The 19,828-nt window shown below is 45.5% G+C and overlaps 2 protein-coding genes across 5 annotated transcripts in view; both read left to right on the forward strand.

Annotated features, from left to right (window-relative positions):
• LCMT2 (leucine carboxyl methyltransferase 2) overlaps positions 1-12,021 on the forward strand; it is a 19,465-nt gene extending 7,444 nt beyond the window's left edge. For all 4 annotated transcript variants that reach the window (XM_088160585.1, XM_088160587.1, XM_088160586.1 and 1 more), the window contains 7 exons: positions 1,315-1,405; positions 3,556-3,813; positions 5,872-6,102; positions 7,093-7,190; positions 8,823-9,010; positions 9,208-9,343; positions 11,692-12,021. In XM_088160585.1, coding sequence (XP_088016711.1) covers positions 1,315-1,405; positions 3,556-3,813; positions 5,872-6,102; positions 7,093-7,190; positions 8,823-9,010; positions 9,208-9,343; positions 11,692-11,859 — 1,170 coding nt within the window. In that variant the 3' untranslated portion in view covers positions 11,860-12,021. The remainder of the gene's footprint in view (positions 1-1,314; positions 1,406-3,555; positions 3,814-5,871; positions 6,103-7,092; positions 7,191-8,822; positions 9,011-9,207; positions 9,344-11,691) is intronic.
• A 149-nt stretch (positions 12,022-12,170) lies between these two features.
• LOC148225002 (uncharacterized) lies at positions 12,171-18,178 on the forward strand. Its single transcript, XM_088160589.1, has 2 exons — positions 12,171-14,341; positions 14,475-18,178. The coding sequence occupies exons 1-2, from the start codon at positions 14,237-14,239 to the stop codon at positions 15,165-15,167; spliced, it is 798 nt and encodes a 265-aa protein (XP_088016715.1). The 5' UTR covers positions 12,171-14,236; the 3' UTR covers positions 15,168-18,178.
• Positions 18,179-19,828: the final 1,650 nt, after the last annotated feature.

Below are 19,828 nucleotides of genomic sequence, written 5' to 3' on the forward strand. Positions count from 1 at the left end.
AGAAATCTAATAACAGTAGTATGAAAAGAATTAAATGTGCTTGAATTTATTTTGCCAGCATGGTAGGACCTGCTCTGCTATACGAATGTAAAAGCGGTGACTGAAAGTGGTGGCAGATTTGCTAAGTGGTTTAGAAATGTCTGCCAGAATTGCAGGTCAAGGCCAGTGCTCATAAAGTGGGAAGCTAAAGACTTGTTATTGTTTTCCTTACTGAGGAGGTTAATGTGCATGAGTCCAAGCTGAAAATGTGCACAGGAGTAAACAATGTGATAACAGAGAGCTCTACAATTAGCCTTTGGGAGAAAGATTAAGTAAGATCCAGTTATTATTGTAAACAAGCTTGGTCAAATTAGGTAAGAAATGTAATATAGACATCCAGTGTAGAGGCAGACTATTTTTAGAATAATTTGCTTAGGGGTTTAATAGCGGATTCTTCCATTTTCAGCATTTACATTAATTTCTGGATGTCACTTTTTAAAAGATGCTTTTTACTTCTAATATGGGTTGGGGCAACAAAGCTGATAACCTGAATTCTTGTGCCTTTTAAATTCATGCTTATGCTTGCTAGCCACGTAGTTGGCTGAATATAACGCATCCCATGTGAATGAACATACTCAATTCCCTAATGTCTCATAAACACCAGAGTGATCTCCCATTGCTGCTGGCTTCCTGTACATTCCTTTTGCGTGTGCTTCTGCCTCAGAATGTTTCCAAGGCCAGACTGAAAACGATATATTATTGTCCAGCACAGACTATGTTGCACCTTTTAACATCTGTGATTTCTTTGGAATCACTTATATTCCATGGACTTTAAGAAGCTTGAATCCCTCTGGTATAAAGACCTCACTCCTTTTTATGATAAGAACTGAGAACCATAAAGCTGATTTAAAAAAAAAACAACTTCGCCATGCAACATATAGTTAAGCTATGGGATGCATGTTGGCCATGTTAAAAGTTTATGTGAGTTCAAAGAGCAGCTGGGTAAGTTCATGGATGAAAAATCCTTCAGTGATTGTTCAATACAAAGACACAGCTTCTTGCTTAGAAGATCTCTGGGCTATAAATTTTTGAAAGTTGCAGTAAAAGAGGTATTTACCCAGCAGTTCTTTCTCTGATTCAGTGTTACCCCTCTGATTTTGACCATTGATGGAAACAGTGCCAGGTTGGGTTGGTACTTGATTGGGTCACCCTGGCTATTCTAAGGTCCTTACTACTGTTTGCTCTAAGATTTTGAAGGGGATTGTTTTTTGTTTGGTTCTTCCTTTCTTGGTTTGTTTATTTGCTTATTTGTTTTTCACTTTGGACTTGCTACAGGAATGGCATCTGAAATGTTCTCATTACTTTGTGTTGGCTGCATCAAAGGGGATGGAACCTTCCTGGACCCCGTTGTTACCCAGTGTGACAGGTACACACCAAATAGTTTTCATAGTATTCTTTTATTTCATGTAGGCATCTCTGGGAGGTTTTAGGAGACATTGAAATGCTGGAAGAGGCAGATGGGATGCTGCTGTCCGGTAGCTTTCTTCACTCCTCCACAATAGTTCTGCTGTCCAAACTGAGGCCAGGCCGTGGCCTAACGCTACTGGTTCTGATCACTTCCGTTCTTTCAATAAACCTCTCAGTCTGAACAGTTTGTAATTTGTTCACACATGAGCCCCTCCAGTGCATGGCTGCAATGCCAGCCTACCCTGCTCCTCCTGTTTTTGGGATCTCCCTTTCGAATTTATTCCCAGTTGCCTCATACAGCTCTCTGAACCATTCTCTCCTTCCAGCTCCCAAAAGGTTGTTCTGTTTTCTTTGCTGTCCTGTCCAGCACACCACTCAGGAGTCTGACGTGAAGCTGTGCTTTGCTTTGTTATCCCTTGTGGGTGCAATTGTACCTGTTGTATTTCTGTTTCTGAAGTGCTTTTAAATCTGTATGTCACTTATTTTAGATGGTAGAAAAGTGGTACAGCTGGGGAAAAGCCAAGACCAAGATGGTGTTTCCAGGATAAAAGGGATTTGGTGGCAGTAGCAGTCCAAGAAATTCCTGGTTTTGACTGCTTGCTTCCTTTTTCAGGGTAGAAAGCAGAAGGTTATTTTTACCCTGTTTTATATCATTAGTGTTCACAGTATAGCACCACAAGTAGTTGTAGCTTCAAGAAAACGTTGAAATCTGTGTTCTAGGAAGCAAGAAAAGCAACTATTAAAGGATAGGGCAGGATGGCATTCCTGAGGCCAACAAGGCCACTGAATCCATGTGTTGAGTCTCAATTAGATTTGAAGATGATGTGAAATTGAAGCTAAATGAATGTGTGATTTAATGTACTGTGTGATTTCATGGTCCTTAAGTTAAATCCTGGGAGGCTCCTAAAGGCATAGTATCTATCCTTAAATTAAGAAAAAAATTCTAATATTTGCTTAAAGAGCTTTATTACATTGAAGACATTTGATTCATTAGAGACAGGATTAGGGTCTTTCTGCTGCTGTCTCTGTTGTATTCAAAAATGATAGCAAAAGCCTTCAAAGTCTGGTAAATTGTCCATGCTTAGATATCTTTTACTGGGAATGCAAAAGATATGTCTCTAATATCAATAAATGCGCCCAGTTATCCTCTCAGACAGACTTGGATCCCAGTTCAAGAGAGTGCAAGTACTAAATCTTCCAAAGAGATCGTAGTAAGTATACTTTGTGACATAAAAAAACCTCCACTGTCTTTAAAAGATAAGTCTGTAAAAAGACATTTAAGCCCAAGGAGATGAAATTTCTTACTTCATCAAATGATAAAGTAGGGTCTTGTACAAAGCAACGATCAGTACAGGCAATTTTTCTGATCATGGCATACAAAAAACAGACCGTGAAGCTGCTCTTCCTCCACTTCATCATCTCTTACAACACAAGAATAAAGCCCTTGATCAAAACACAAAAGACAGAGTTTCCAAACTGATTAAAGGAAAACGTTGTGTAGGTGAGCCAGTCCTGTGCTGAAAGTTTGCTTCATGCTAAGGGGTATAATATTTAGAGAGAAGATACTTAGGTAACTGGAAATACTCTCCTATAGTAGGACCATTGGAATTAACAGATTATTTGTCATGCTTCAAAGTGTTATTTCAGTGCTTCTGTGAAGGTAGGATCAAAATCTGGCAAGAAACTTTGAAATCAGCTTCCAGGTGTTTGTCCTTTTTCTTCTGTTCTTTGCTGTTCATGTAAACAAATCAGAGAGGTGCTCCTTTTGAAGGTACTGCAGTGATTCATATCTTGCTGCAGCAGTTTAGGACACTGCACTCACTTGGCCAGTCTTATGTCCACGCCATGAAAGCAGTCTCAGAATTGCAGGAGCTGAGTGAGCTGAGTAGAAATTACAGTTGGTACAGTAGTATTAACCATTACATCCTGATTTCTAGGGCATGTCAGATTATCTGTGTGCACAGAAATAAGTCAACTTGCTTCTCAATTTTTTCTTCTTGAAAAGATGAGTGGTCATCTTGAAAAAAGTGACATGCTTAATTTCTTACTTAAAATGTAGTCCTTTGTTTGTATTTGTGCATAAGTTTTTTGGTTCTCTTTGGCTTACAGTTCCTCGTCACGCTGGTCCTGTTTGGATGGCTGGGAGTGTCCCTGCAGCAGTGTGTGCAAGGCTCTCAGGAATTCCTGGTCTGAGGCGTTATGGTCACCACTCTGTTCTTATAAAACCCAATGTGATTCTTACCACGGGAGGCTTTGGGGAGGAGCGTGGACAACACTGCCGCATGAGAAATTTCAATGTGCTGAGTAGGCGTGCAGGCTACTGGGAAGCTGCCTGTGTGACACAGAATATTCCTGATAAAAGATGGGGTGAGTTCCCATACTGATGGCAAGTGCAAGGGGGATGCCTTTGTGCTAAAAGTGAAAGAAAGTCTATTGAAGAAGTGATGTCGTGGCACAGTGATGCTGTCAGTCACAGAGATCTGAAGGTTCTGGTTGCTAAATGCTGTATCCTGCTCTATGGTCATCACAATCCCATGCTGCGCCCCAGGATGGGGGCAGGGTGACTGGAAAGCTGGAAAAGGATCTGTGGGTTCTGTTTGACATTGGTTGAATATGAGCCTAAGTGGGCAAGAAGGCAAATGGCACCTGGCTGGTACCAGCCTAGTGTGGCCACAGGCCCAGAGCAGTGATTGTCCCTCTCTGCTGGGCACTGCAGAGACACCTCGAGTGCCATGTCCAGTTCTGGGCCTCTTAACAGAAAGAGAGGCGTTGAGGCGCTGGAGTCATAGAATGGGTTGGGTTAGAAAGGAATTAAAGATCATCTAGCTCCAACCCTCTGCCATGGGCAGGGACACCTTCCGCTAGACCAGGTTAATCAGAGCCGCATCCAGGATGGTGTGGAATATTTCCAGACAAATAGCAGCCACTTCTCTGGGCAACCTGTGCCAGAGCCGCACGACCTTCACAGAGAAGAATTTGTTCCCGATATCCCATCTAAACTTGCCCTCTGGCAGTGGGAAGCTATTCCCCCTTGTCCTGTCACTGCAGGCCCTTTTTCAAAGTCCCTCCCCAGCTGTCTTGGAATCCCTTTAGGCACTGGAAGGGGTGCTAAGGTCTGCCTGGAGCCTTCACTTCTCCAGGCTGAACAGCCCAGACCCTCTCAGCCTGTCTTCAGAACAGAGGGGCTTCAGCCGTGGGATCAAGCTAGTGGACTCTGAATTTTTCCAACAGCTCCATGTCTTTATTGTGCTGGGGGCACCAGGCCTGGATGCAAAACTCCAGGTAGGGTCTCAGAAAAGCAGCATAGAGGGTGAGAATCATCTCCATCGACCTGCTGGCCACACATCTTTTTATGCAGCCTGGGACATGTTGACTTTCTGTGCTGCAAACACATACTGCTGAGTCGTACTGAATTTTTTGTCCACAAACACCGCCAAGTCCTTCTCCCCAGAGCCGCTTTTGATACATTCTCTGACCAGTCTGTTTTTGTGCTGGGATTGCCCCAACCCAGGTGCAGGACCTTGCCCTTGGTCCTGCTGAACTCCATTAGGCTAGCACAGTTTCACCTCTCCTGTCCAGGTCCCTCTGGATGCCCCTCCCTTTCCCTCCAGTACATGACCACACCACACAGCTCCTTGTCATTGCCAAATGTGCTGAGGGTGCCCTCGATCCCACTGTCCATGTCACCAACAAAGATGTTAATTAGTACTGGTCCCTGTGCAGACCTGAAGAACAGCAGTCATCACTGGTCTCCACATGGACACTGAGCTGGTGACTGTGACTCTTTGAGGGAGACCATCCAGCCAATTCCTAATCCACCAAACGGTCCATCTGTCAAATCCACATCTCTGCAGTTTGGAGACTGGGTGCTGGGCAGGACAGTGCGAAATGCTTTGTACAAGTCCTGATAGAGGACATCTGTTTCTCTTCCCTCATCCACCACTGCTGTAAAGCTCATTGTAATAGTAGTGGCCAAGGAAAGTGGGGGTTGTGGGCTCAGCCTGAAGGAAAGGAAGCTCAGGGGGAAGCTTCTCATTCTTTATGACAACTTGAAAGGAGGGTGTAGCCAGGTGGAGGTTGGCCTCTTCTCCCAGGAGACAAGGGACAGGACAAGAGGAAATGGCTTCAAGCCAGGGAGGCTTATGTTGCCAGGGGAGGGTTACGTTGGATATTGAGAAAAATGTCTCTAAGAAAAGGGTCGTCCATGCCTGGCATGAGCTACCCAGGGTAGGTGAAGTCCACATCCCTGGAAGGATTTAAAAGCTGTGTGAAAGTGGCTCTTGAGGACATGGTTTAGTTTTGGCCGTGAGAGTGCTGGAGGAATGGTTGGACTTGATAATTTTTAAGGGTCTTTTCCAACTTAAATGATTACAAATTTCTTGGAAAAAACACCTGTGTGGACCATGACGTTTTGTATCTCCACAGGTGAGAGGTTGTACCATACCGTATCTTGTCTCTCAGACACTCTGGCCCTGGTGGTAGGAGGACGAACATCCCCATCGACTGCAGGCTTGGGAATGTTGTGGCTGAAGTTCCCCGAAAACTGTAATGCTTCAGGTCCAGATGACATTGCAGTGGAGCTTGTAAGTCTGCAGCCTGCTGCTGAAGGAGCAGCTTTGCGTTGGAGACACAGCACAACTGAAGTGACCTTCAAAGGTAAAAAGCTGGAAAGAGTGGAAATGGCTTGTAGGTATGCAGGATCTTGCACTTGACCTTATTGATCTTCATGAAATTCATACTGACCACTTCTCAAGAGGCTTTGAAATCTCTTATTGACACTTGAAATGTAGTGATTATTAATTTTGTGTACAGAATCCCTGGTGGCAAGTAGAATTGAAACCTACTGTAATCCATTCTGGAAGAGTGATTCTTTGAGATCATCTATGGCAGAAGTTACTCATGCTTGATCATGCCAGAAATAAGTTTTGCTCTCTCTAAAGGATAATTTTTGGGGAACAGGATCCCTAGTTCTTCATGAAGAAGACCTTCAGAAAAAATTTTACTTTTCTAGTAGCAATTGACAAACAGCAGTTGTGAACAGCTCTAGAATCAGGTCCTGCAATAGCAAGCTGAAGTTCCTTTATTAAAAGATCCTGGTTGTAAGGGGCAAAAACTTAAGCAGTTGCATTTGGGAGCTGAAAGCTGTCCTTTCCTAAGGTGTCCCATTCCTGCAGCTGGCAGGGAACTCTCCAAGGGGAGCAGAAGGGAATTTTTAGACAGTTGTTTGTCTAGTCTGGAGCACACTTTCCATTTGTGGAGCAGTGTTTAATTAACATTGTAGCATAGTTTAGCGTTCAGCCTTCCCGTCAGAACTTTATATAAAAAAGGTAAATGCTAAATGGGTAAATAACATTTTATTAATAATACATTGGGTTTTGTCTTTGTCAAACTGTATTGTTTCATCTTGTTTTTGCCTTGATATTGCTTTGAAGCTCAAGAAAGTGACCAACCCTAGTATTATCTGCACAGTCCATTCTGAATCAGTGAAAGGACAGGGAATAGGTGCAGTGAATGCATGTCCTTGACATCTATCCAAAGTACTATTGCCCCCTTTTTTCAGCTTCCCTTCTATGCAAACAGAAATTTTTGCTTTTGTGGCATACCAGATTCTGAGTTCTGTTCCCAGCTGGTTGTCTGTTTCCGTAGGTGAGCAGTACTTGTTTGTTTATGGAGGCCGCTCTGCTCTGGAGCCTGTGCTCGGGGATTGGTATTTCCTGCACACTCCAGACCTCTCCTACACTGCGGTAAGGATTTACTCCATGGTGATTAGATTTAGACTTCTGGTAACTTCTAAACACCCAGCTTTTTAGTTGAATACAGTCTCTACAGAGTAGTGGAGGTTGGAAGGGACATCTGGAGGTCATCTAGTCCAGTACTCTTGCTTAAAACAAGTCTTACTAGAGCAGGTTGCTGGGTATGTTGTCCAGGTGGGATTATCTCCACTGATGGAGACTCCACAATTTCTTTGAGCAACTTATTCCAGTACTTGACCACCCTGATAGAACAATATGTGGGGGTTTTATGTTTAAGTGTATTTTTTTCTGTATCAGTTTGTGCCCATTGCCTCTTGCCCTGTTGTTAGATGCTACTGAGAACATTGTCTTCTTTCACCTCTCCCATCATGGACTTGTCTAGTTGCAAGCTGGACATTTTTGTTGAAGGATACTGTTCGAGACAGTATAAAAAGCTTTGCTACAATCAAAACCACCTCCACATCTGCTGGTTTGCCTCAGTCAACTAGATTTCTGAATGTGTCATGAAAGAAAATTGAGTGAAAGAGGACTTACTCTCTCATTTACTTACTGGCCACCAGCCTGATGTAACTCTATTTACTGTAAGTCTTTGAGCCCAACCTTGTACATAGCACTATTACAGGGTGAAAGGTTCATAATTGCAGGAGGTCACAAGCTAAACATGAGTAAGCAGTATTCCCCTGCTGTGGGAGGCCTACACTGTGTCTTCAGATATGTAACCAGGAATGTTATCTGGTAGACACATGAATTGCTTCTTTTATTTCCTACAATATTCCAAACCTCAGCAGAACTCCTGTAAAATACCCAAAGCTGATTGCCGAAAATAGGTGGACAGGGTGTAAAACAGCTGTATAGAGGTATGCAGCAAGAGTCACCAGGCCTCATACCTCACAGGGGAGGGTTTTGAAGGTCTTATAGCTGTTGAATCTGGAGAAGATTGAAGATAGAAAGAAGTCTTCTAATATCTAAAATACTGTTGCAGAGAAGACAAACATTGTTCTCCATTTTAACTTTGAGTAATACAGAGAATCACCTGGACACTAAAGAAAGCTATTGATCGTGAAGCTAGCTGAGTCTGCAGTAGACTGCCTAAAGAGGTGAGAAATTCTTGTCACTGCAGACTTTTGGAAACTATTATGTAAACAGCCATCCATCCAGATGATAACAGATATAGTTTCATTTGTTTTAGAGAAAAGGTATGGACCAAGTGGCCTCCAAATTTTTCTCCATCACTTATTTGCTGTGATATTCCTTTAATGCCTGATCTTATTTTTTTTTCTTTAGTGCTTGCACCTGCTTTGCTAGGCACTGCATTAGTCCATGTGTTTCTAAATAAACTTGTAGTTCCCAGGTGTATGTCTTGAGTAGAAAGCAGCATGCAAGAATGCAGATAAAGTTACCTCTAAAAAATGTGTAGAAATAAGTCCTCTAAAGACTGATTATATTAAATGTACTGGGGGCCAGAGACAGTATAAATACAAGCACATAGCAGTCCCTAGAGGAACATGTGGAAAAAATTCGGTGTCAAAAAACTCAACCACACAGGAAAAGGCATTTAAAAGCCTGGACATTAAGCAGGCACTTAGCTTGGCAAACTTCAACCTTGGACTTGTTTTTTTTTAGATTGTTGTTGAGGGTCGAGTCCCAGAAAGCCGCCACTCTCACAGTGCCTGCAGCTGGGAAGGAGGTGTGCTGATTGCAGGAGGTCTGGGAGCAGCTGAGCAGCCCTTGGGTTCAGTTTTCCTTCTGAGGGAGCTGGAACATGGCTTTCAGTGGCAGACAATAGAGACACACCCTCCTCTTGTCCCAAGGTAAGCAGAAGGCATTCATAGCATCATAAAATTGATTTGGAAGGGACCTCTTAAAGGCCAGCTAGTCCAACCTTCCTGCAATGAGTTAGGGACATCTTCAACTAGACAGGTTGCTCAGAGCATTCAGCAGACAATCTTCAGCCTCTCTCTACCAGGCTCCATTGCGAATGGACTTCAATCTTATTTTGAACTCACAGGTATTCACATACTGCACATGTGCATGAGGGAAAGCTTCTGCTCGTTGGTGGAGTGTGGTTTCATGCATCCTCTGCGCCAGGCATCACTGTCATTGACTTAATGACCGGTCTCTGCTTGGACTATGTGATTAATGTGGTAAGTACCAAAATTTTTCCTTCGGGGTAAGCAATGTCCTGTGAAGGAACATGGTAACTTTATGGAGAGGTAAGATCTAACTCCAAAGTGCTGTTACCCAGCACAGAGAACGTAGCAGTGTTAAGAGAGGGAGAGATGGCATGTGCAGAAGACTGGAACACGAAGCTGCTCTGTTTCAGACAAGGGGCAGCAGAACTGAAAGGGGCACAAGCATAGTCACTTCAGGATGTCTGTGGAGGAAAAGAACAGATGAACCACAGGCTAAGTTAGTGTTTATGGAGGTCTGAGGTATAATTTCATTGAGAACTTCTTGGTGGAAACTGCGGTGTGCTGTGGCTGTTGCCTGAAATATGAGAAAAAAAAACCAGCATGGAAATACTGGAAACTCTGCTGGAGCATAAAAGCTTCCTGTAAGGATGATTGAACACTGAACAGACTGCTCAGAGAGCCTGTTGTATTTCCATTACTGGAGATATTTGAAACCTGAGGAGGCAAGGTACTGAAAAGCATGCTTGAGTTGAGCCTGCTTGGAACAGGGTGGTTGGACTGGATGATGCATGGAGGACCCTTCCAACTTTAACTATTTGGTGACTTTCTTCTGTGAATCACTGAAGAATAGTCATACAGGTGGTGCCATACAGCAGGATTTTGGCATACTCTGGGCAAAACTTAGTCTACATCTCTGAGTAGCCCTCATCTCAAATAATACTGCCTTGAGAAAAGAAAGACATAGATCTGTTGGATGAAATCCATAGAAGGGCCACAAAGATCATCAGAGAGCTGGAGCTGATCTCCTGTGAGGATGCGCTGAGAGAGTTGGGGTTGTTCAGCCTTAAGAGAGAGAGAGAGAGAGAGGGCTATGGGGGTACCTTAGAGCATCTTCCAGTACTTAAAGAGAGACTTGTAAGAAAGATGGGGACAGACTTTTTATCAGGGCCTGTAGTGATAAGACAGGAGGTCATGGTTTTCATCTAAAGAACAGTAGCTTCAAACGAGGTATATGGATGAAATTTTTTTATGAAGAGTATGGTGAGGAACTGCCAAAGGCTGCGCAGAAAAGCTGTGGCTGCCTGGCATTACTCAAGGCCAGGTTAGATTTGGCTTGGAGCAACCTGGTCTAGTGCAAGCTGTCCCTGCCCAGTGCAGGGGGATGGAGTGAGGTGGCATTTTTTAAGGTCTGTGGGACACATATTGAGAAAGTAAGAAAGTTACAGCCTGAAAAATATTCCAGGCTGGAGCTTTTCAGCTCTGTTCCCAGCTGATAAGGTGGTCCAGCTCAAGGCTAGGAAGAATTTCTCCCAGGGTGATAATTTGGTCAAAATAAAAAGGAATTAATAACAAGATAGAAGCCCTGTTGTGGTGCGTGACCAGGCCCTGAGAATGGGGTGCCTTCTCTCTGAGCCAATCACCTCTTCTCTACTCTTGGAGTTGCGAGCCATGCTATAAAACCAAGTGTGTTTCTGAATAAACTTGTCTCTTTTTTCCTGTCATGAAAGACAACCACGTAGCTGTGCATCTTATTTCTGCTGCACTTAAAGGGTTAAAACCCCTTTCCACGGCTACAAAGGTCCTTCCATCCAAAACCATTCTGTGATTCTGTAAAAACATTTATTTTGCTTGACAAGTTTTTATTTACCTTTTATGTAAAGAAACAACTTTCTTTTGGTAATGGTACATATGGAACCTATTGTTGGTGAAACTGGAATTTGTGATGGGTCATTTTTTATAGTGGACAGCATATGTGCATCTAGTTGGCCTTGCAGCATTTTGCTGAGGGTATAAAAGCATGAAATGTGCTTAATTGTAACTTAGTTTTCAATTATTGTCTGTAGCAGAAGTTTTAAGTGACCTCATATCCTTCAGATAAAAAGACTGCCCTTATTAGGACGGCAATGAGGACAGGTACAGTGATAGTAAAGTTGCATCTAAAAGAATATAAGTTTTTGTTAACACTGAATAAGTAGATGCAGATGGATTAGTGTCTTCCTTTGCTTCTGAGCTTCTTGCTTTGACTTAGGTGAAACTCTAGGCTTTTGAACCTACCAGTTACATAGGTAAGCTCTGGACTTCCATGCCCAGGCCATGAATGTCAAAGATTTACATTGAATCAAAAACTGACTGACTACCTTCTTGGGAGGAAAAGCATTAAGATTCACGGAGTACAAAGACATTTTCTCTCATTAAAAATATCACTGAACTGCAAGTTGGTGGGTGGGTAGGTGTAGTAGAGGAGTACACCTCAGGGGTTACTTGTTCCTATATTCTCTATCTGTTCTTGCCCACATTCATGGGTGGTACGGTGGACCACGTGAAGTCCTGTATGTTCAAAATTTCCTTTCCTTTTTCAGGAACACCTGGAATGGCCATTAATGCTACACAATCATAGCAGTATCTTTCTGCGAAATGAGAAGGAGCTGTTGGTTATTGGTGGCGGTGGAAACTGCTTCTCCTTTGGGACACACTTGAACCCAGAGCCTGTCTCACTGAGCCTCAGCAGCATCCTGATCAGTCACTGAATGAGACCAAGCAGGGCTGAACCATGCTACTGCACTGTGGGGATACATCTATTCACTCTAGGTCCAAAAGCAGCATGATACTTCCACAAAGGCTTTGTATCCAGAATGCATTTGTGAAGGTGGGATCAGGAGGGACAGTTAAAACAAGGGATTCACACCTCAGTGTGTGTTGCGTTTTTATGGCTCTTTGTGTTGCTGTAAATAATTTTACCTCAAAAGCAGCTGGCAGCAGTAGTCCTTAGAGGTGAAAAACAGTGTGGTTTGGATTAGAAGGCGCTGTAAAGATCATCCTGTTCCACTCCCCTGCCATGGGTAAGGAAACCTACTAGACCAGGTTACTCCAAGCCCCATCCAATCTGGCCTTGTACACTTTCATGGATGGGGCAGCAACAGCTTCTTGGGGCAACCTATGCCAGGGCCTCACCACCCTCATGAGGAAGAATTTCTTCCCGATATCCAATCTAAACCTACTTTGTCTCAGTGAGAAGCTATTCTCCCTTGTCCAGTCACTCCAGGCCCTTGTAGATAGTCTCTCTCCATCTTTCTTGTTGGTTCCCTTCAGGTACTGTGAGGCCACAATTAGGTCACTCTAAAGCTTCTGTTCTCCAGGCTCAACATTTCAAATTCTCTCAGCCTTTCCTCATAGCATAGAGGTATTCCATCCTATTGATCATCTTGGGGTCTCTTCTGGACTCTATCCAGCAGTTCCACGTCCAGAGCTGCAGGCAGCACTGCAGGTGCAGTCTTAGTAGAGCAGGGCAGAAGTGAAGAATCCCCCCCCTCCCTGGCTGCTCATACTGTGGTATCAGCCCAGCACACAGGGCCAGGGCATATCCAGCCTCTCATTCACCAGTATCCCCAAGTTGGTCTTGGCCAGGGCTCTTCTTGATGTCTTCATCCCCCAACCTGGTTTGATATTTGGGGTTGTCCTGATCCACATGCAGCACCAGCACTTGGTCTTGTTAAACCTCATGAGATTCCCACGGGCTCTCTTGTTGAATTTGTCCAGGTCCCTCTGGATGGTATTCGGTCTTTGAGAATATGGAGCTGCTAGAATGAGTCCAGAGGAGGCCACAGACATGCTCAAAGGCTGGAGCCTGTCTGTTCTGGAGACAGGCTGGGAGAGCTGGAGATGTTCAGCCTAGGGAGGAGAAGGAGAGACCTTAGAGTCCCCAACTTCAAGAGAGCTGGAAATAGACTTTGGACAAGGCCCTGGAGTGTCAGGAGCAGGGGGAATGGCTTCCCTCTGCCACAGGGCAGGGATGGATGGAGTATTGGGAAAGAATTGTTGCCTGTAGGGGTGGTGAGGCCCTGCACAGGTTTCATGGAGAAGCTGTGGCTGCCCTTGTCTGAAAGTGTTAGTGGCCAGATTGGATGGGGCTTGGAGCAGCCTTAGACAGTGGAAGGTGTCCCTGCCCATGGCAAGCTGGATGATCTTTAAGGTCCCTTTCAACCCAAACCAGTCAGTGATTCCATGATGAGTGTCTGACTTGAGTGCACATCAGTTGTTGGGTGCAGAGAAACTGTTAACATTTATTTAATCTGTTTTTCTTCTCTGTTTCTTTTCTCTCATCCAATATTTTGGGAATTTGTTTCTATTTACTTAATTATCTCACCTTATGAGTTTCTACTCACTCTTTTTTCCTTCCTGAATTGCCAGCTGGGGTTAAAACACAAGGCCCTTTCCCCAGCTCCACTGCCCTTCTCTGGACACACTCCAGCAACCTCAATGTCTTTATTGTTGTGCAGGGCCCAAAACTGAATACAGGATTCAAGGTCCAGTCTCACCAGTGCCCTGCACAAGGGCATGATCACTGCCCTTGTGTCATGGAGGCTCATGAAATAGAGACAAACCATCTGTTCAAAAGAGATATATTTTATGAAGCAGTTAATCTCCCCCTGCTCCCAGCAATTACAGATCCAGCAGCAACTGAAAACAGATCCATGATGTCAAATGAAAGTGTTACAACCTGACTGACTTAAAAGAATCCTGAAGGTTTCAGCAGGGCAACATTGAGTGCATGGTCACTGTGCCCAAGGCAGCAAGAGCTCTCTCTTGGTCTCCTGTGGGCTTCTGCGTATCCAAAAGAGGGTTCTGACTGCCCTGGGATGACACACAGGGGGCTCTGCCTGCCCTGCACTGTCACAAAGAGGGCTCTGGTTGCTCCATGATGTCACACAGGGGACTCTGCCAGCCTATAAACGGGGCCCCACAGGAGCAGATAGTGCTGGGCACAGCAATCTGTCAGTGTCTTGTCAGACAACAGCCTCAGCCTCTGCCATCCCACCAGGGTTGGATTCCCCTCGCTGGAACCCTGCAGGTCTCTGGGAGACTCACCAGCCTGTGCTGGTAACCTGGACTGCTACAGACAGTGCCATGGGGGTCCTCAGCATCTTCACCGTGGGTGAGCTGGTGGCAATCACGATGGTGGTGCTGCAGCTCATCCTGGTCGCTGTCATGCTGCGGGACAAGTGTCTATGGGTGAGTGGCTTCTGATCTGCTGGGCTGGGCCAGCCCCTGTAGGTTTGGGGTGAGTTGGTGTGGCATGAGTGGCATGACAGTGTGGAGCATTCTGGGGAGCTGCTCTTGTCTCATCCGTCTGTGGTTCTTGCAGAGGATCCGTCAGAACTTGAAGCATCCGAGTGCAGCGAGAGGCTGGCTGGAGGGGCAGAGCAACGTGGACAGGGCACGGAGATCAGCAGACATGGGGCTGCCCCATGGCCGCTCCCAATGCAGTTCCATCAGCTCCAGGAGGCGTTTCCCAAGGTTCATCCGCAGCTGCCGGGACTCCCAGACACTCTTTGAGGAGCACCGCAAGGAGCTGGAGGCACAGCTAGCCCAGTGGCGATGGGGCAGGGGGAGTGGCAGAGTGGTCCACACTGATTTGCATGTTATGCCAAGGCTGCTGGGGGCCAGAGAGTGTCCCCAGTGCCTTGGAGAGGAGTTGGCAAGGCCAGACATGAACAAGGTGACAGAAGAGATCAAACATAAGAACATAAGACAATGCCGCAGCAACAGCTCCATGATGCTGCAACACAGAAGATCTGTGGTGATAGCCAGGTTGCTCCCTAGACTAGTAGTGATCATGAATCCCATTGTATTGGAAAGCAGCAGCAGCAGCTCCATGGAGCTGGAATACAGCACGAGCACTGCTGCTGGAAGGTTCCTGGGGCAGCTTCATGCCCGCCTTCGGAGATCCCTGAAAGCCTGGCAGACACGCCGTGTTCAACGCCGCTGGTGCTTCAGCATCCGCATCAAGTCCCAATGGTGGCAGCGGTGCTGGACCCAGTTGAGAAAAAGGCTGTAGTAAGAATGAGTAGTCAGGGAGGAATAGGGGAGTAGAGGGTTTCAGGAACTGCCTGGGACAGCTGAATTCCTGGGCCTCTACGAATCCCTCTGTAGAGTCTTCCTGTCCTCTGGCAGATCTGGTCCTCTACAAATTGGCTGAGAGTCCCCTCCTCTAGGTCACTGATAGAAACAGGACTGGTCTCAGTGCTGCCTAGAGGAGCTCCACTGGTGACTGGATACCAGCTGAATTAAACTGTCCCCTACCACCCTCTGGGTCTGGCCATCCAGACCCTTTTTTACAGTGAACAGTGGACCTGTCCAAGCCATGGGCAGCCACTTTCTCCACAACAATAGTTTGGGGAATGGTGTCAAAGCTTAAAAGCCCAGGTAAACGTCATCCCCAGCCTTTCCCCCTTCCACCAAGCATGTCACTTTGTCATAGAAGGAAAGCTGTGGACAATCCAGGAAACTTCACTGCACCCTGCTTTAAGGGTAGAATAAAGGACCCTGGGAACTACCAATCTGCCTAGTAGCCTTCCCTCTGTGTCTGGGAAGATTCCCAGTTTGGTATCTGCTATTGCCCCGATTCTTACCCATCAACCCTCAACCCTTTCATTACCACTGTCAATTCCTAGGCAGCCAAGCCATTCCCTCATATACAGGACTACGCCACTGCTTCTCTTTCCTTGCTGAGCCCTTCTGAAGAGTTTTTCTCCTCCCACTTGCAACACCAGCCTATTTGCTGGCAGGATGGTGTGAGGAGCAGTAAAGGCCTTGACTCTCAGCACTGATTGAAACATCCCGGGGTTATCGACAGTCTTTTCAGCACAAACCCAAACCACATGCCCATTGGGAGAGATTGAATTCTTCCTGTCCAGCTCAGGATTTATCTCCAGCCTTTATTATTCCATCTTGTGTATGTCCTGCTCAGGTCTCACACCATCGCAACACATCCTCATCACTCCTTTGCCCGTGAAATGGAATCTCCATCAACCTCCAGAGCTGGGCAGCAGCTGTCCTGTGGATCCACTGAGGAGGAGGGTGATGGAAGAGGAGGATCTTGTAGAGCCAGCCAGGAGAAGCAGCTACACGGGGCTGTGCAGCACCGTCAGTTGCTCTGGGTAGAAGTGATTCTCCAGTCTTCTGCTTTCCCCGTTTTAAAAATGGGGATTATATGTCCCTTTTCCAGTCATCAGGGACGTTACCTAACAGCCACGATTTTTCAAAAAATTATGGATAATATCTTAGCAACTTCTGCTACCTCCCTCAGGACGTGGAGTTGTATCTCTTCAAGTCTCGTGACTTGAGTACATTCAGGTTCCTTAGATGGTCTTGAATTTGATCCTCTCAGTGGGCTCAGGGTGTTCATTCTTCCAGTCCCTGCATTTGCCTTTCTCAGTTTGGGCAGCATGGCTGGAACACTTGCCATTGAAGACTGAAGCACAGACATCCCTGAGAACCTGAGTATTCTCTTTGTCCAGGGTAGTCAGGTCTCCTGTTTCCTTCTGGAGAGGGGTCCAACTCTCTTGCTTGTAACATACCTATAGAAGCCCTTCCTGTTACCTTTAATATCCCTGTCACTGCCCGCCCCTTAATCTTCACCCACAAGCTCTCGGCTGGCTCCTCATACTTCCCCAGGCAGAGTTCCATATCCATACAGGGCTACATCCCCTCCTCATCTTCCTAGCCTGTCTTTCCTAAAAAGCCTAAACCCTTCCATTCCAGTGCTCTAGTCATAGGAACCATCCCACAATGTCTCCATTTAGACTGGTTTCAACCAGTCTAAACCGGTTCACATGGGTTCAGTCCAGTTTCGTCCGGTCTGAACCGGATCGAACCAGTTTGAACCAGCTTCAACCAGATCGAACTGGTTTGAACTGGTTGGTACCGTTTGATCTTTGACCCCTGACCTTTGACTTTTGACCTTTGACCCGACCATTGACGTTTGATCCTGACCTTTGACCCCTGAGTCCTGACCCCACCCCTATATGTCAGTGCTCTGCCCCAAAGTCAAGTACACTATAACACTGTGAGTATTAAACTGTCAGTCATGTTACTACAAGCAATAATAATTACCCAGACAAAAATGTAGTTGCAGCTGCAGTTTTCCTATTAAATCTAGAAGCTTTCAGCAAATCCAGAGTCAGTTAGAATTGCAACACCATCTCTGATGAGCTAAACAGCAGTTATTTATTCACAGATTATTAAGTACTGATGGCCCTGGGACTTCCAAGAAGAAAGCAACAAAGAACTGACTCCCCTGTAAATACTGGCTTGTTCTTCATGTCGATATAACGATGACGTTTCAGTCATTGCAAAGCTGTTCACGCTGCTCTACATGCAGTGCAAAATCTATTGCTAATTGCACTTTTTCCATTCTGAAACTCGTTGGTCAAGTCATTGTTGTATTTCCAGCTCACCTCTGGCACTGTGCAGATGCTCACTGCTTAGGAAATAGAAATACTTTCTTCCAAGTCATTTCAAATAAGGTAATGAAATAAATGAATAATAAAGAGCAAACAGAAGCTTGTGTGATGACTCAACACAACAGGAGTCATGAGGAAAACGCTGGAATTCCTGACTACACGTTCTGATATTATAACACAGGAATATACACGCTGAAAAACTTCCACTTTCTAAAACAGGTGCTATCAACAGCCTAGGCAGCATTAATCAATGTTCTTACCACTTTGGTAACTACATTCCTCGTGGCACACACATGCAAAGGGAGGAATTTAGGATCTTAACTTGAGGCTTGGAAAAGAAAGAACAAAGCAATAAAGCTCTTCCACCCTGTGTCCTTCCTGCTCAGCTCCGGCTGGGGTCTTTGGTCAGCCTCCAAGAGAGATGAAAAACATTTTAGTCCCATGCAAATACATCAGCTCCTTTTCCTAAAAATATCTGCTCCAAGAAATAATTTCCCTTGCTTTGGCTGCATCCATATGTATGTTCTGTGCATCTTGGAGGTGAGGTGACTGTCACAAACATTTGTTTAAACAAAGGAAATAAAACAAGCTTGTTGACAGCTTTCTTCTGAGACAATGACTATTTCTACCTGAAGCATGGTTATAGAAAGAGTCCAGATCAAACAGTCCCCAAACCTGCCAGCAGTGTCACAGGCAGCACAATCCAAAGGGCTCACTCCCCACAGTCTCTGGAGAAATAAATGCATACCACTTGCTAAATGCTGCTTCAAAAAGGAGAGGTGTCAGCACAAAGCACTGGGAAGCCAAGGTTTGTGCAGACCTCATCCAGCACTCCCAGTGCAGCAGGGATGTCAGTGCATGAGGTTTGCACTCTGCCAGAGCTGCACAGCACAGCACAGCCACAGCCTCAGCAAGAGCACAGTCCCACAGGTCCTGCCTCCCCAAAGCTACAGCACACACAGCTCCCAGCAAAGCCCAGGGCATGGGCATTATTGACCCCAAACCCATGGCAGGGGCATTACTGGCCCTAAACCCATGACATTACTGACCCCCAAACCCAGGGCATTACTAACCCCAAACCCATGCCATTACTGACCCCAAACCCAGGGCAGGGGCATTACTGACCCCAAACTCAGGGTATGGGCATTTACTGACCTCAGACCCAGGGCATTACTGACCCCAAACATCTATGCCCTCAGCCAGAACTGCCCAAGAATGGGAGCATTGAAGGCTTGTGGGAGATGCACACACAGAGCACAGAAAGAGGATGAAAGGGGAAGTATTTTAAGAGGTACATCTGGAAGGTCAGAATAGACTACTGTGTGGACAGTGAATATTAGAGTGGGGTGAGGTGTCAAAGCATGAAAGTAGCAGGGAAAGAGTCACATGAAAAGAATTCGTGATGTGAGATGGGATTTGAGCCCTCTCTGACATCCACGCGTGCTCTTTGTGTTGTCAAATTCTGTGCATAACCAAGTACCTTTCCCTGGTTATTTTGCAGGTCCACATACGACATTCAGAGCTCTGGAGACAAGACTGAGCACTACTGAGTGGCGTGTGGCTGCTCTGCACAGGCAGGTCTGACAGCAAATGCACCCTGAAGTGCAGGAGAATGGCCAAGGTGAACCTCGGCCCTGGAATCCTCTGGGCTCTGTGGGGACGTTGCCAAGATGTGGAAGGGCTGCAGGCCGTGGGCGGAGCCGTGCTGAGCCAGGCTGAGTCCCAGCCCAGGAGTTCTTCTTATGTCCCTTGAGAGGACACCCCCGGGGTTTTTTCTTCATAAGGACTTCTGATCAGGCAATCTGTAGACGCCTGGTTGCATGTAAATATTTATTTAAATTTTTATCTCTGAAAGCAAAGCATTTCTCTCCAGGCTTCGCTGCAGTTCAGCATCTACTACCCTGGGTGTGCATTTTGCTGAGCTAATAGAAAACCTCTCTGCGATTCTGTAATGTCCAAAGGAACCTCGTGAAGTCGCTTTTCTTTTTCTTGTCTCCATAGCTTTAGCTTGACTCGTGCTCAAGGAGAGGAATAACTCCATTGCTATATGTGGTGAATTGTTAGTTTGGGGGGTTTTGCAAGTTCAGGGCTAAAATACGGTGTAAGAAAAGGCTTTTTTTGTAGCATCAGAGAAATGCTTTTCCGTGAGATGTTGAAGGTCAGTTATTTTAAAACTTTAAAGGGAGGAAACCAAACCAGGCTGATGACACTCCTTTCAGCAAGGCTCGGTATATATATTTGAGCAATTAATTCA

The sequence above is a fragment of the Sturnus vulgaris genome, chromosome 2 (genome assembly GCF_052056855.1).
Source record: "Sturnus vulgaris isolate bStuVul1 chromosome 2, bStuVul1.hap1, whole genome shotgun sequence".
In the NCBI taxonomy this organism is placed as follows: Eukaryota; Metazoa; Chordata; class Aves; order Passeriformes; family Sturnidae; genus Sturnus; species Sturnus vulgaris.

What these genes read in the sequence shown, in the direction of transcription:
- LOC148225002 (XM_088160589.1), top strand. Translation starts at nt 14,237, where the DNA reads ATGGGGGTCCTCAGCATCTTCACCGTGGGTGAGCTGGTGGCAATCACG. An exon ending in TGCGGGACAAGTGTCTATGG is followed by an intron (nt 14,342 to 14,474) that starts GTGAGTGGCTTC and finishes TGGTTCTTGCAG; the next exon opens with AGGATCCGTCAGAACTTGAA.